The 16,742-nt window shown below is 27.2% G+C and overlaps 1 protein-coding gene across 5 annotated transcripts; it reads right to left on the bottom strand.

Annotated features, from left to right (window-relative positions):
* Window positions 1–316: 316 nt before the first annotated feature.
* On the bottom strand, window positions 317–15,519 carry LOC145945026 (fatty acid synthase-like). Of its 5 annotated transcripts, none has more exons than XM_083053795.1 (21): window positions 15,358–15,518; window positions 14,956–15,121; window positions 13,794–13,994; window positions 13,423–13,673; window positions 13,025–13,256; window positions 12,316–12,734; window positions 11,838–12,128; window positions 11,364–11,571; window positions 10,777–10,937; window positions 9,797–10,111; window positions 9,206–9,705; window positions 8,735–9,039; window positions 7,263–7,664; window positions 6,073–7,094; window positions 5,664–5,899; window positions 3,924–4,617; window positions 2,536–3,367; window positions 1,830–2,299; window positions 1,418–1,672; window positions 582–830; window positions 317–511 (listed from the first exon to the last, which is right to left on the bottom strand). In XM_083053795.1, the coding sequence occupies exons 3-21, from the start codon at window positions 13,963–13,965 to the stop codon at window positions 413–415; spliced, it is 7,113 nt and encodes a 2,370-aa protein (XP_082909921.1). In that variant the 5' UTR covers window positions 13,966–13,994; window positions 14,956–15,121; window positions 15,358–15,518; the 3' UTR covers window positions 317–412. The 5 variants fall into 5 exon arrangements, with proteins under 5 accessions (XP_082909921.1, XP_082909922.1, XP_082909920.1 ...); XM_083053796.1 differs by having other exon boundaries at window positions 13,794–14,021; window positions 15,024–15,121; XM_083053794.1 differs by having other exon boundaries at window positions 15,024–15,121.
* Window positions 15,520–16,742: the final 1,223 nt, after the last annotated feature.

The following is a 16,742-nucleotide window of genomic DNA, read 5'->3' as shown; positions in this document are numbered from 1 at the left end:
AAGATTCATTTTTAAATGATATGGCACATAATTCAATGAAAAGAAATATCTTCAAAGGAATATAACGATTGAAATATGATATAGAACTGAACAAAAGCAACCGCTATGGGTCCTAAAATCTGTCTTGTATGTTTACGCAATTCTTTGTGCTGTAAGAAAAAAATAATTTTATATTTCTCCGTCAATCTTCACATTTTGGTTTTATTTTTGCTAAGAATACAAAATAAAAATAATTGTTATTATTAATATTAATTTTACATATACATTACTGCATTAATTATTACATCTATTCTTCGAAATTGTTTTAGATAATTATTTTAGTACTTTATCAAAGTTTATTAAATATTTTTTTAAATATAATTATTTTAATATTTTGCATAATTATTTTAATAATTTATTATCGTATTTTAATTTACAATGCTTCGTTAATAAATGATGCTATCTTGTTATTTTTCATCATTGTCACATGAGTACCTTCCACGTAATGGATTTGTACTGTACTTTCCGTAACCTAAAAGATATTTTTCTTATAAGAAATATCTTAAATATGATAAAACATTACGTAATTGCACAAACCTTACCTTATATAAACCATAATCTTCTTCGCTATAACTGATAGGTGCAAGTGTAGGTTTTAATAATATTATAGATGATTTAAGGCGTGGCAATAAAGATATATTATAATCTTGTACAGCGATTATATGATCGTAAGTTGTTGAACATAAAAATTTTTGATTTTCAACAGTTAATTCATTGATCTCCTTTGAAAAGTGAGTCAACATTTCTAATTTTTCCTCCCATGTATTGCACTGATTCAGCTCTAATGCAAGCTATAAATAATAATACTGTATTATGCACAATTAATAAAGAAATAACAATTTGTATTTTAAACCGACAATGAGACAATAATATATTTATACTATCAGTATATATATATATATATTATTATAGTAATATACATATTTATACTATTTATATTATATTAACGTGTACTAGAAGTAATGAATATGCCTGTGTATTCTTATTCAATTTTTCTACAGTTCAAAATTATACATATAACTCGAATTATCTTTTCTTCTATTGATCATTAGCAAGAATTTATATTAGCTGAAACTATTATTGTTATATTTTATTATTCAACTTATATATATATATATATACTCAAATAATAAATGCTGTATTCTAATTATTATAAATATTATATAATTTGTTGCTTATTCAATAAATCGTTAAAGAAACTTTCCAAAACTTCTGTAATCTATATAAAGTAAGATAATAAAAAATGTATTTTATCATTTTTACGAACATATTCTAACGATTATTTTGTATACTCTTTCCTCGTATTAACTATTTGTAAACATAATTACGTAAACCATATTCGTAGTGAAGGATAATATGTTTTTGATAATTGACTAACCATTTCATTGTTAGATCCAAGATACATTTTTATGAAACGAAGTAGAATGTCATTTTGCAATTGTTGTTCCGAAAAATGTTTATAAAAATTTTCAACCAAAAATTTTAGTTGATCAGGAGCTCCATCTATAAGTATCAAACGTCCAAAATAATTCTTAGCTTCTAATAATCTTGTTAATTCAATAGCAAGTAAAGCTCCAAATGAATAACCCACAAATAGAAATTCTTTTTGACTTTTCATTTTCTCCAATATATGCTAGAAAAATAAACATAAACATATGTGAGATAATATGTAAAAAAGTAGACGTGCATGGGCGCACGTATGTGTATGTGTATATTCAAATGTTATTATTCAATACACAGCAATTTTAATGAATATTTAAAATATTGTAGATTATCTTATAATTTCGTACAGGCAGAAGATATGTTGCTGATTTCATTATTGAATGAGTAACACCTGGTATATTAAGTGTACCATGTTGCAAACACATTGCTGAAGATTTAATTTCTGATTCTATTAGTTTATATACACTTGCACATCCATCAAGTCCTGGTATAAGGAATATTTCGCTTCGCGCAATTTCCTTCTTTGTACCTATTTCTACATAAATATGTGGATTCAAATCTGAATCGTTAAGTTTTCGAGACAATATGTCTAAACCGTCATTCATATCAGCTTCAGTGGAGTCGTGCATCTTTTCTTCTTCAGTTATATTTGTCATTTTTCTAAGTTTAGCAAAATTGAGATTTCGAATATCTTGTGCTGTCAATAAAATATCGAATTCTCTCTCCAACGTCTGTTTAATTTCCACTGCCATCATTGAGTCCATTCCTAGTTCAGCCAGTGATGTATTTGGCGCCACTAGGTTTGGATTTTTCAATCCTATTTTATAAATTAGAGAAAGAATTATTTAGTCATTTTAACCGAACCTTACTCTATATTGAAACAGCAATCTAACAACTATTAAAATTTCATTAACATTTTTTTCCTTGTCTTTAAAGCTCTAGATTATTCTATTATAATATACTCTTAATAATATTGTGTAATAAAAATTTACTTTGTGTAAATAAATGTTTTTGTACGAATCTTTTACGTAATATAGTTGCTTATGAACTCACCCATAATATTTGCAACCGCTTCAAGTGGATTCGTTGCTTGGCCAAAACCTTTTCTTTTCTCAGCAACAATCATGCTGCTTACAATTGATCGATCTTGTAGCAAGAATATTTCTAATGTATTCAAACAAGAGGATATTTCTTGTTGCAATGTACCTCCAATAACAAGTTCTTTGTTATCTTCTTGCATATCTGCGACAAGCCCAACATCACCAATAGCACCCCATTGTATAGCCAAACCATGTAAACCTTCTTCCATTCTTCTTTCACAAATTCTTTCCATTACGGAATTAGCCATTCCGTAATTTGTTTGGCCTGCGTTACCTCTTCCGCATGAAACGGAAGAAAAAACAACAAAATGTCGAAGTTGGGGGCACATTATTCTCGATATTTCGTCCATCTTTTTCGTCGTCCATGCTTTTGACAAGAAGGAATCTTCAAATGTTTGTGGGGTTTGATTCTTGAATATGCTATCTTTCAACACAACGGCGAGATTGAATATAGCATCCACAGGACCTTGTTCTTCGGCAAATTTTAATATAGATTTACAGTCTTCGTACTTCGAAGTATCAGCAGCTGTAACGATTTGTACATTTATACCGTAAGATTGCCACAACGTTACTCTTGATCGCTGATAACCATTCTTTATCCCACTTCGGGAAGTCAGTACTAGATTTTTTGCACCATGTTGAATCAACCAATCAATTAATTCAAGACCGAAACCACCTAGGCCACCTAAAACGATGTAGCATTTGTGTTCCTGACAGTAGTAGCGAGGATGTGCGAGTATAAGTGCATCCAATGGTTCATCTTCTTTATGAATTTTTATCATTATCTATAAATAATATTGATTTAAAACGATATTATATATTTTACAATATCTTATATATTAAACCTATTATTATATATTAAAGCAATATTTATATACATTAGGAAAGAAAGAAGAAAGACGAGAAGAAGAATATAAAGGATAAGAAGTTGTTAGTAAAAATAAAAATTACAGACTAAGATTTGTAAGAATAAAAAAACTTTCAAATAATGTGTGGCATACAATAAAGGAGTAATAAAAAAATTTAAGAGTCAATAAAAAATTAATTTGAAAGAGAAAGAATTCCATCAAACAAATAAAAAAAGCATAATGAATAACTTGTTCATACTATAGCATAATTAAAAGAATACACATTAAAAAAGATAATTTGTTTTATCTTGAAATCTTTGATAAAATCGACAAAGAGTAAAAGACCTTGAAAAAAAAGAAAATAAAAGAGCTATTGAATAAAAATAAAATAAAAATAAAAGAAAATGTGAATTATGTGTGTATCTTTTATATATTAGTACTTCAATATTAGTTATTCTCTCCATTATATACGTATACTGGTAAATATTCATACCTTGCCAATATGCTTTCCAGCAGCCATATATCTAAATGCAGTTTCTATTTCATCCTTTTCAAAGATCCTTTTGCATAACGGTTTGATAGCACCATTGTTTAAACCTTCTATTATTTTGTTCTGCATTATTGCCTTACTCTCTGGTTTCGCAGAAAATAATTTATCTAAAAAGATGCCATGGAAAGTAATGCCTTTTGAAAATGCAAATATTTCTATAGGACTATTAGAAAACATATCAAACTTTCCAATTTCGAGAAAACGACCACCCTTTGCTAAGCAACGAACGGATGCTTGCAATTTCTCTTCAGCTAAGGAATTCAATACGATATCCACTCCGCGACTTTCCGTTCCCTGGATAATCATTTGTTCAAAACTCGTATCTCGAGAATTTCCGATATGATCATCAGATATAGAAGGAAACGTTTCTCTTATAAATTGTCGTTTCTCGACACTGCCAACCGTTGTAAACACTTCGCAACCTTCGTAGAGCGCAAGATGAATCGCAGCTTGACCAACGCCACCCGTACCAGAATGAATTAATATTTTGTCGCCCTTCTTCATTTTGCCTCTCAAATATAAAGCATAATAACACGTACAATATACGCAAGGAACCGTTGCGGCATCTTCCATCGTCCATTTTTCAGGTATGATCCAATTAAGATATTTGTCAGCTATGCAAATATTTGTCATTCCTCTAAAAATAATAATATTTAGCAAATCATATAAATACATTATTTATTATATTAAAGTTACATTAATATTTTTAATAATATTATGTATACAGGGTGGGCCAAAAGTCTGGATACAGTCGAATATCTTGTAACAATGTATTTTAGAAAAAATGTTTCAAATAAAAATTATAGGGTTTAAAATATCGATTTGCAGAACTTATCAGTTTGATCGTGGATAGCCATCATCAGGGCCAGATTATTTTGAATTTTTTAAATGGAACCACTATATTGTCTTTATATATAAAGCGATTTTTCACAATATTCTGTATAAAAATTTATAAGGGTGATCAAAAGTGAATAATTTATGAGATATTTCATATTTTAATTTAACATATTCTTATTATCTTACACAAACTATGAAATATCTCGTAAAAAATTCATTTTCCAATAATCTTACTTAATACTTTTATGCACAAAAAAATGAGAGGAATCGATTGGTGTATAGAAAACACATAGTTGTTTTTTTTTACACCAATCAATTTCTCTCATTATTTTGAGCATAAATATGTATTAATGTAAGATCATTGGAAAATGAATATTTTACGAGATATTTCATAGTTTGTGTTAGATTATATCAAATTAAAATGTGAAATATTTCATAAACTATTCACTTTTTGACTATTCTATCCTTATAACTTTTTATACAGAATATTACGAAGAATCGATTTATATAAAAAAAAATATAGTAGTTCCATTTAAAAAATTCAAGATGATCTTGCCCTGACCTTGGCGACGCCACTCAAAGTCAAAGTGATAAGATCTGTAAATAGATATTTTTAAACACTACAATTTTTATTTGAAACATTTTTTCTAAAATGCATTGTTTACGAGATATTCGACTGTAAAAATATAAAAAAGAAGCATTTAAAATATAAGAATTCTTCATTTCTTACTGCATTAAAAGCATTTCTAATTTAAATATAAGAAATTTATTTTAACAGTTTATTTACTAAAAAAATATATTAATTAAAACTCTATGTATTTAATTAAAATTGTATTATTAACATACCCAGATGAACAAAGGCCCATTATTCTTTGTCCATATTTATTAAAACCAACAAATTCCATTCCAAGTAAAGAACCATTATCTGAGATAGATTCGAGATTGAGTCTACCGCTAGCTATCATGACATCTTTAAAATTAATAGACGAATAGACTACCCTTATTAAATATTCTTCATCCTCATCATTGACGAAAGATAATTTGTCTTGTATCCAACAAAAAGAACTTAGATCACCCGGCACCTAAAATAAATAAATATAACAAATTATTTTAAACCTATTAAAGTTACAGTGAACCATTAATTAATTTATAATTTAAAAATGTCTCACAAAGCATTATTTAAATTTTTGCTAAATAATCGAAATTGTTGCTAAAATAACCGATTTTTGCAAAATACCGAATCTTCTTAACGTACCATTTGAGTAACATAGGCTCTCTGTACGAGTTTTGGTTCTAATAATGGTAACGGAAAATGCCTGTATGATCCCCAGATGCTACCCGAACGTATAATATTGATGGGTAAATCCAGCTGTAACTGTTCCATATACAATGATTCTTGTAATGAAAAAATAGGCGCATCTTTATCTTGAATAAATACACCTCTAATCATTTCACCGCCCGGTTCTTTTTGCAAACAATTGATAAGGCCGATTAATCCACATTCAAAGTCTCCTTCTGCGACGACTATTATATTCATATTTGTTTTCTCTTTTTCTACATTCATGAATGATTTGAGTTTATCTACCCATGAGAATTCATAATTGTTTACATGCACTATCTGTTGAATACTGCCAATATATTGTATTTTCCTTAATAATATAAACGTTTTATCATTGGTGCGCTTCTCCAAAATTACTTTTAACCCATATTTATCCAGACATGAGTAGTCGTAAAGAGCATCCAATTCTTCCAATGTTAAAAGAAATCCTTTTGGCATTATGACAGACAACAATTGTTCATATAATTCGTTTTTATTTTTTGTTAAAATTCCGAAACCTATGATCATCAAACAATTTTCATTTCTTGTCAGTTTATCAAATTCTATTGTAGAAACATTGTCAGGCAAAGCGATGTCTTTGAATCGTTCATGTGTTGCTACCAGTTTGATATCAGGTTGAATTTGCGGTAAATCATCTAGAACTTTATTCACAAATAAACAATTTAAATTCTCCGACGTCACTTGATCGCCATCCTCGATAAATTCGATGATTTTTACGTTTATCATATTATAACATTCAAGCGCAAGGTGCACCGACATTCTTATTGCATCTTGCAAAGATATCACATTTAGATCTTGATGAGCAATAAACTTGTACTCTTCAAGAACAGGATGGATTGCTCTTTGTCGGCGAGATATGGGTGCAGCCACGACACCGGCTATTTCTATTCCTCCAGATATCAAAACATCTAAATGTTTATAATTTTGTACACGGACTTCTACAATATAACATACATGCGATGACATATTAGATATATATTTTATTTAAATAACACTCGGCTATATAAATTGTAATCTCATTTAAAATTGAATATATATTCATAATATATGGAAAACTTACATTATTCATTAAAATTTATTGTATATTTATAATATGGAAAACTTACGTTGTTCTTCATTTGGAAGTTTTTCAACCTGTTGTATGTGAGATTTCTGATCGATTACTACTTTGCGAATTTTTATTGGTACAAGAAGACTTCTCGAATTCTGACCTAAAATCATTATCTGTAACATATTGTCCATAAATGTTACCCAGTTATCAGTCCAGGCAATATGACCATTCTTTCCCGTAATTGATGCGCTTTTTAGTCCACGAAATTCGTCGGTATATTGATAACCACGAAGTTTCAATTCTTTATAGATATCTTTCGTATTCATTATCTCTTCATCATTGTCATTTCGATCAATAAATGTAGTATATATTTTTTCGTCTTCAATATTAACTGGAATTCGTACTGTTCCAGTAACGACAGCAGTGCTTTCTTCGATTATTTCAAATTTATTACTACCTATAACAATAATGATATTAATTTTTATAAATAATTATTAATTAAACATCAATAATTAATTATTTAAATTTATTTATTAATTATTTTAATCGATATTTAATTTTAATTAATAATTTTATAAATAATTTTTATAAATAATTTTTTATGATGAGAATTCTGGAGATTAAATTAGCCAATTATGGAAAGGAAATATTAAACACAGAGAATAGAAATATACTCATCCGCAAAAAAAGAGTCACCAAACTTTAACACAATCTTTGAATAACGATAACTCAGCAAAAAATCATCGTACTGAGATAAACCAAAGCTCAAATTAAAGCTTGAGCATTTCTCTTAACAACAATCCAAATGAAAAACATGTTCTTCAAGAATATATATAATATACTATTTTATAATTATTTAATTAATATTTGCATTGGTCTAAACAAATGTTTATTATCGACAATTTATTTGTTAATTTTATTAGCAAAAAAGTTTTAAGATTTAAAGTTTACACTTTAATTTCCTTTTTGAAAAATATTTCTTACGATAATTTTTTTCTGAATTGCAAATTTTTACAAGAAAAGGTCCATTTTATAACATTTTCTTCAAAACGGTATAACTTTATAAAAAAAAATTGTAGAAAAATGTTTAAAATATAGATTTATTAGGAAATAAATGAGCTTAAAAACTCATACATTTTTATATCAGGAAGGCGTACTTATTTAATCTAAGTATGCAACAATTTAAAAAAGATATTTTCTCCTTATTTTTTAATATCTATCTTCAACATCCGCCATTTTGTAAAATATTTTTTGTAAATTTTGATTTATTGGATTAAAAGAAATGTTCGAGCTTCAATTTGAGCTTTAATTCATTTCAATATAATGATTTTTTGCTGAGTTATCATTCAAAAATGTTAAAAAATTGTGCTAAAGTTTGGTGATCTTTTTTATTGCAGGTGAGTGTATAAGCCTTTTTTTCAATTTATCTTTCTTAACCCAATTTTTTTTCTTATTTATATCTTATGTAAAAATATTTCATTTTTTGTATATCTATACAATTCATAAAATTAATTCAATTGCAAATACCTCTCTGAAGCATAAGAGTTAAATCGACTGAGTTTTGTTGCGACAAAATCGTAGAGCGTAGAAAATTAACATCTTCAAATACAATTGGTATATCGAGATAATGTTGCTTTTTTAACGAGCTGATCATCTGCCATATAAGTAAAAGATATCCAGTAGCTGGTAATAAATTTTTTCCATTAATGACATGCCCTGCCATATACATAAATTCTTCGTCTGCAATATTAATAGTAACAATTGTTTCTCTCTTGTCAAGTTTTCTTTGTGAGAAATAACGGTATGTGTACCAGTCTTCGGAATGATCCCATCTGCAAATCATGTCATTGATTCAGCGTATGTAAAACATTTGTCTGTATTTGTTTATATCTTAAACGGTTAAATATAATGCAATTTAATTTTCTATTTTTTTTAAATTCTTTTATCTTTTGCTCCTCTATATAAAATGTATATTAAAAAAACTTATATATAATTTACCTTACAAGATGAGAGATCATCGATGTACCACGGCTTACAGGAAACTTTACTTCTGGATATAAATTTGCGATTTGTGGCTGTAATCCTGCATTATAAAGTTTTCCAATTCCGTCTAAAAATATTTCAATACTCGGTTTGTTAGAGAATTTGTATAACGCGACATTTGTCACTGTTGTTTCTAAAGATTTATTAAGAATGTATTGTGATATGTCGTGCGGCGCTATCTCAATCGTCACTGCGTCGTTTGGAATCAAACGCACAGCTTCTGAAAATAATATGGGGGCTAGCAGATGATTTGCATAATGTTTTGCTAGACAGAATCCTGCAGATGTGCCGAACCTTTCACGAGAGAACACATTCGACCACTTTGAGCTCGGAGATACTTTTTGTGGCAATATTTGATTCAAGTATTCCAAAAGTTTAACTTTTGCAGGCTCTAGATAACGACTATGAAAAGGTATACGTCCACAGGAAATTTCTTTTACAGAAATGTTATCATTCTAAATAAAAAATACATTTTATCATTTATTTAATTTAATATAATTATGCATGTATAAGCATGATAAATATTAGTTATATTATTTTTCAAACCTGTAGCTTAGACAAGAATGCTGTTACAGAGTTTGCTGGTCCACTCACAATACAATTATTTAAACTATTGAAAGCTATATCAATATCCGATGGACATACATTCTTCATAGTTTTGAAATCGAGATTAATTTCAGCCATTGAGCCATCTATTATTTTTGACTTAAGAAATGCTAAGCCGACATAATATGCCAACATGATCGTTTCTTCGATCGTCAAGCATCCATCGGCATATCCACAAACTAACTCACCAATAGAATGACCCATTATAATATCAGGAGTGATACCAATGCTTGTTAAAAGATCAACTATTCCGATCTACAATATGAAACATAATTTTATATTTCTAATTTCTATCGAATAATAAAATATTATAAAATATTATAAATTTAGCCTTCTGCATACATTTATATATATATATATATATATATATATATATATATATACATATGTAACAGATTTCTTTCAATTTCAATTTTTTTACTAGAAGATTTAGCTTTATATAAAATATTGATCTCTAAAGATGTGCTTTATAAAAAATTAAATACAAACAAAATCCTGAAACATATATACATGATATATTTTACTTATACAGAGTGTCCCAGACTTACCGTATCACTCGTTAAAAAAAGATTCCTGAGGTTATTTGGAAACAATTTTTCCTCAGCGAAAATGTCGAGGCATCAATAATTTTCGAGTTATAAGCGATTCCAAAGAAAAGCTCTTTCTAACTAAGCTTTGTAGAAATTAAATATTAACAAAACATTCTTTAGTTAATTTCAGGTAGAGTTTACTTTAATAGAATTTTTTAATTTAAAGCTTAGTTGCAAAGATACATAATGGCAAAAATTGGAAACATGCAAAAAATAATGACCTCCCTCGACATTTTCGCTGAGGAAAAATTGTTTTTAAATAACCTCAGAAATCTCCTATTAACGGGTGATACGGTAAGTCTGGGATACACATACATATGTTTATCCTACCTGTAGTCCAATAAGGCCTACAAATAAATTGACTACATTGTCGAGAATATGTTTGTCTTCATTTATTAGAATATCTGTGACAAATATACCGTGAGGTCTCAAAACAGTGTCGCATTTCTGGATTGTTTTAATGAATACTGGAAATTTCATTAAAGCTCGACCTACCAATATTTTAAAAGAATATAATTACAGTATTATATAATGTTGTTGATACATTATTTTAAATAATATAATTTTTACACACACAATTGATCTAAACATACATAAATTTTCTGGAAATTATTTATCTTTATTTTGTACGTGCTTTTTACAGTACCATAATTATATTTTAATTTAATTTATATCAAAATTTAATTATTGTACTTAATAAAAATGTAACTCCAAGCATTATAAAATTTGCAAACTGAAAATATTATAACAGTTAATTTTGTTATATTCCAACACATATATAAGAATATCAATATAATTAAAAAAATTGTTAAATGTTAATTGCAATCAAACAATGTTTATACATCTTAACATGTATACTCGTATATCTTAACAATTGTTATATGTTATATTGTATATGATATATTTAATTTACTTACCCATGGTAAAACATTGAGATCCAATTCCAGAAAATATAAAACAAATTAGTCTTTTTGTGCAGACATTGCGTTCCATTTTAATTATTGTATTAGCGGATAATTTTGATCCAGTAATTATGTATCCCCTGTAGGGATGACTTTCTATATTGCTGTTATGAATACGATGTAGCAGAGAGATATATTCTACATCTATTGATCGACTCTGCACCTATAAATATATCGTTATTAATTATAAATATACAATAATTATCTTTTATATATATATATATATATATATATATATATATATGTTTGTATTTATATGTGCACAACACACTTGCAGTTATTTTTATATCGTTTTTTTTTTGGCAAATGATTAATTTGGTAAATAAATTAAAATGACATACATATATAAGATACGAGATATTTATGTAGGAGGATATGTATATAAGAAAGATTAAATTATTTATTAAATAAATTGTATTGTGCACTTACGTCATCTAATATAATTTTAACTGCTTGCTCAGTACGTCCAGACACAGCTACAAGCCTAGGTAAATTATCGTTCGCTAAATTATTGACTTTAATTTTTGGATTTGATTTCAATAATATGTGGCAATTAGCACCACCAAATCCGAAGGAATTAATACCGATATAACTTCCCTTCCATTCTGTTGGTTCAGTGACTATTTTTATTCTTTCTTCAATGATAGCAGTCAAATTCTTTCGTGGACGTTTGAAATGTATAGTAGGTGCGATTATACCAGTTTCCATCGCTATTAAAACCTTTATGAGTCGAATATATTTCTTATATAATATCTTCTATAATTATTATATTATATAATAAATAATAAAAAATAAAAATAATAAAAAATAATAAATAATAAAAAATAACTGACAATTAAAAAAATATTTGCATAAGCTTACGTATAGCATTATATATAGGTGTATTAACTCTATTTTGTAAACTCACCTTTGCAACTTGACAGTGGCCGCTAACGGGTTCAGAGTGTCCAATATTCGACTTCACTGAACCCAATAACAGAGGAAATTCTCTTTTGGCGCATAAAGCTTCATCAATTGCTTGAAGTTCCACAGGATCACCAACTATAGTACCAGTTGCATGAGCCTCCATGTAAGATAGCTCAAGAGGTGAGATACCACAGTCCTCGTAAAATTCTTCCAGTAATATTTTTTGCTTAGCCAATGATGGAAAGGTAATTCCTTCTTCTTTATAACCATCGCAGTTGGTTTTACTATAGACAAAAGTCGCATAGATTCTCCTTGCATCTCTTGCCTTTTGTAGAAATATTACTACAGCTCCATCACTACGCATGTAACCAGTGCCTTCTTCATCATAAGGTTTACAGTAGCCATCAGAAGAAAGAACCCCTAAAATAATATTAGCAGTTTATTTATTTTAATTAATATATAAAATATATAATTTGCTTTTTCATTTCTAGTTTCTTGATTAATATACCAAGTACTTGAAAACTTTAATATAAATATATGTAAAAGAATTAATTATGTCGTTCGAAAACAGAAACTACTAGATTTAGCGAAACACGAGTATAAACACTCATTGATTAAATATTATTATTATCTTTATAAATCATCAAGAAATATTTATGCTATTTGACAAAGCAACAACTTTGAATACAATAATATTATTTTTCACATACCCAGACAAAAAAACTGATAAGTTACAAAAGGATGGATGCACAAATTGACACTAGCGACAATAGCCGCTTCGCAAATCCCAGCTCGAATCATCCTATAAGCTTCCATCATAGCGAAATGACTCGAGCTGCATGCAGTATCGATGTTATACGATGGTCCAGTAACGCCAAGCCAATTAGAAATTCTATTTGCTATCATGGCTTTATTGCATCCAAGAATGGGAAATCCAGCAATCTATTAGCACATTTACGATAGAGTTTTCATATGAAAAGTATTTTTCACATATTTGTGATATCTTTGCGTATACATATAAACATGTTTATACAATTGTAAAAAAAATATGTTTCTTATCGATTTTTTATATTTAAATTATTGAATAATCATTACGTGAACCACATACTTGAGGCTTTTCGTATACTAAATCCAGATATGTATCAGAAATACTTATAGCTGTAACAACACATGCGTTTGTTCCTTTTAATTCTGTAGGATTTACACCCGCATCAATGATTGCTTCATAAGTATGCTCAAGTAATATTCTGCATCCAGGATCAAGTACATGAACTAGTGAGGCTGGTATATCGAAGAATTCTGCGTCAAACTTTTCTATATTGTTCATTTTTCCAATTCGAGGAGGCATTTCATAGATATCTATTACGATTTAAAATAATTTATGTAAAAATAATATTAAGTTAAGGATAATAATTGTATATATGTGCACTAAATATCTTTCTACTAAGATATTCTTAATTTGAGAAAAAATGTTATTACAATCAGTCCAGCGTTGATGATCGTTCGAACCAAGATCCATTTTATTGAAAATATTTTCCTGAAATTCTTTTATATTATCAGAGTTAGGAAATCGCCCGGCAATACCAGATATAACGATTTCTTCTTCAGCATCGACGCTGACATATGGATTAAATCGCTTATTTTTATCCATCTTCTAAAAATTCTAGAATGTATGTAATTCTGAAAAGAGATATCAGAACTAAAGTTCTGAAATAAATTTCAGAGTTACATACATGTTTATTTAGAATAAAGGAGAATAAAATTTTATAAACAGTTTTTGAAATGTAAAATTTAGCATAAAAATATGTTAAGATCCGCCGAGATTTCAAAAAAGAACAAGTCGCAGGAAGGCGCTAAAAAAAAAGAGTGGCGCAGTAGTAGAGAAGTTTTTTTTGAGGAGTCTTTTTTTTGTATCCGAACAAGTAAAGTTGCATTTATTCTATTCCAATTGTTCACAGTTCACATGTATTAATTTTGCTTTTATTTCGATTCTTGTGTTCTAATAAAGAGAGCGATACTTGTGTATCTTTTGAATCTCAACAAAAAACTGTGTCTATTTTCTCTACAATCATTATCTTGGCGGCAACAAAATATGTATATACAAAGAAGAAAATAGTCATATAGAAGAGTCATTTATTTCTTTATATAAAAGAGTCATATAATTTTAAATAATATAGTTTTCCAAATAAGTATATACATATAATATAAACATTTTTTATAATATAATCAAGTTTTTTCAATCAATGGCTTAAATCGTATAACAAAATTGGTTTAATTAAATTAAAAGTTTATTATTACTATTTAGTAATTTGCTGATGGAATAAATCAATGAATTTAATAAAATTAGATCGTGAAATATTCAAATATATAAGATAACATATAAGTTAAACAAAATTACGAATAAAAATTTCTAGTAAAAGATAAAATAAAAATAAGATTATAAAAATATATTTTTTTTTACATTATTTTTATGTATTTTCATGATTTCATCATTATTATATAAGCATAATTATTAAGATACATAAAATTTAGAATTATTATTAAGAAATGAAAAGAAAAGAAAAAGATTTCCACATTTTGAGTGTCAAGATAAAAAAGTAGATTTAACAAAAAGTAGCTATAAATTTATTTGCTCGCTTACACTTCTTTAAGGGGGTCAGAGGAGGAGGTTTATTAAAATAAAAATCGAATTGAGATTTATTTAATTACGTGATCTTGCGTGCTCTGTGTACAACTAGTCAGTTTCAGCAAAAAATTAATTTTCCTTGAAAATGATGACGCACTATCCCCGTCTGGTTTTTTCTAATCTGTCGAAATTTAAATTTAAATTTAAATTTACAAAAAAATTAGCAAAATAAGAAAATAATATAAATGTTTAGAATATACACAAAAGTAATAAACACGAAAAGAAAAGGGAAAATGTAAACTTTATTTTACATATGTTTTAATTGTGTACTATATTGTGTATACGATTCAGTCACACACAGAAAAATGATCTTTAATTACTTAAAATTTAAAAAAATTTTTAAAGATTTATACTCACCACAATCAATTTTTAAAGTTTTTTATAAAACTAACAGCAGCTATGATTCTATTAAAAACCAAACTTTATAAAACTGTTTAACTTTATAAAATTGTTTAACATGATGACACCTATAGTATACAACAGAACATATCTTACTCTCTGCTAAATCAGGTATAAACTATGTTATAACTACTCAATATATAGCTTTACTTCCAGGAAAAATAGTCGTAATATAATAGTTATATAAGTTATATAATAGTTATATAAGTAAAAATAAATAGTATAATTATATAATTGTCAAAGTTCAGCGGATACCACGGCGCGGCGGATACACATCCACAGTCACAAAATAGGAATGTAAAGGTCTACTTGCATCATGTGTAAAGGTTAAAATAAACATTATAATGCGATTATTACGACGTTGCGCTTATTTTTCGGAAATATATGTATATATTCAAATATATAATGCATTTTTTAAAACTCCTGCTGTTATAAAATATCAGAAAATATGCAATAAAGATATTTAATAGTTAAAATATTTAATTTTCATATTCTTTTTTACAGAAATATGTATTATAACACATAATAGTATATAAATTTCGTTTTTGTTGTTCTTTCGCTTTTTACAATACTTTATAAATACAAATTTAGGTATGAAAAGGGGTACGTAGTATGATCTAGGCAAAAATATTAAATGCAACAAAATTGTTTTTAAATTCTTATGTACTTATTATGTACAAAATAAGTATTAAGTAATTTAAAAACAATTTTGTTGCATCTAATACCTGTATTTGACTCTTTCTAGCTCTTTTCATATCTCAATTTAGCCAGAGCTTTTTCGATTTATTAATAACATTTTATATCTATGTGTATAAAGCAAAAAAATGAAATAAAACTTATAATTAAAAAATAAAAATAAGATAATTTATAAAATAACATAAAAATTAATGTATTTGTGGTCATATTTTATTCCGAAAAGTTGTGTGTGATCATTATATATTATAATATCCCTTAAAACAGAAATAATAATAAAATATTTATAAATACAATTACTTACTTAAGAATCTTACTGTTATAGTATTTTTGTGTGCATGTAAACTTTTTATTTGTAATAATTTATTTGAATTATATTTATAAAAAATATTAATTTTTATTACATGTTTCAACTGTACATATTAATTATTTTTATATTTAAATCCTTGATAATCATAGCGTTTTTCCATTAATCGCAGCTGTCACCTTCACGGTTTTCAAGATCATCAAGCGATTATTTGTGATGTAATGTATTTTTATTTTGTTTTGAGTTATTTTAATTATTTTACGTTAAAGAAACAGATTTGTTAAATGTAATTTATTATAGATGTATAAATTCCAATAAAATTTTCTCGAAATATCTTATAATC

This window comes from Prenolepis imparis, unplaced genomic scaffold (genome assembly GCF_030444845.1).
Source record: "Prenolepis imparis isolate NDT839.2.m4 unplaced genomic scaffold, iyPreImpa1.0 SCAF_14, whole genome shotgun sequence".
NCBI lineage: Eukaryota > Metazoa > Arthropoda > Insecta > Hymenoptera > Formicidae > Prenolepis > Prenolepis imparis.
The sequence above is the reverse complement of the archived record's forward strand: the minus strand, read 5'-3'. Positions and strand labels throughout refer to the sequence as shown.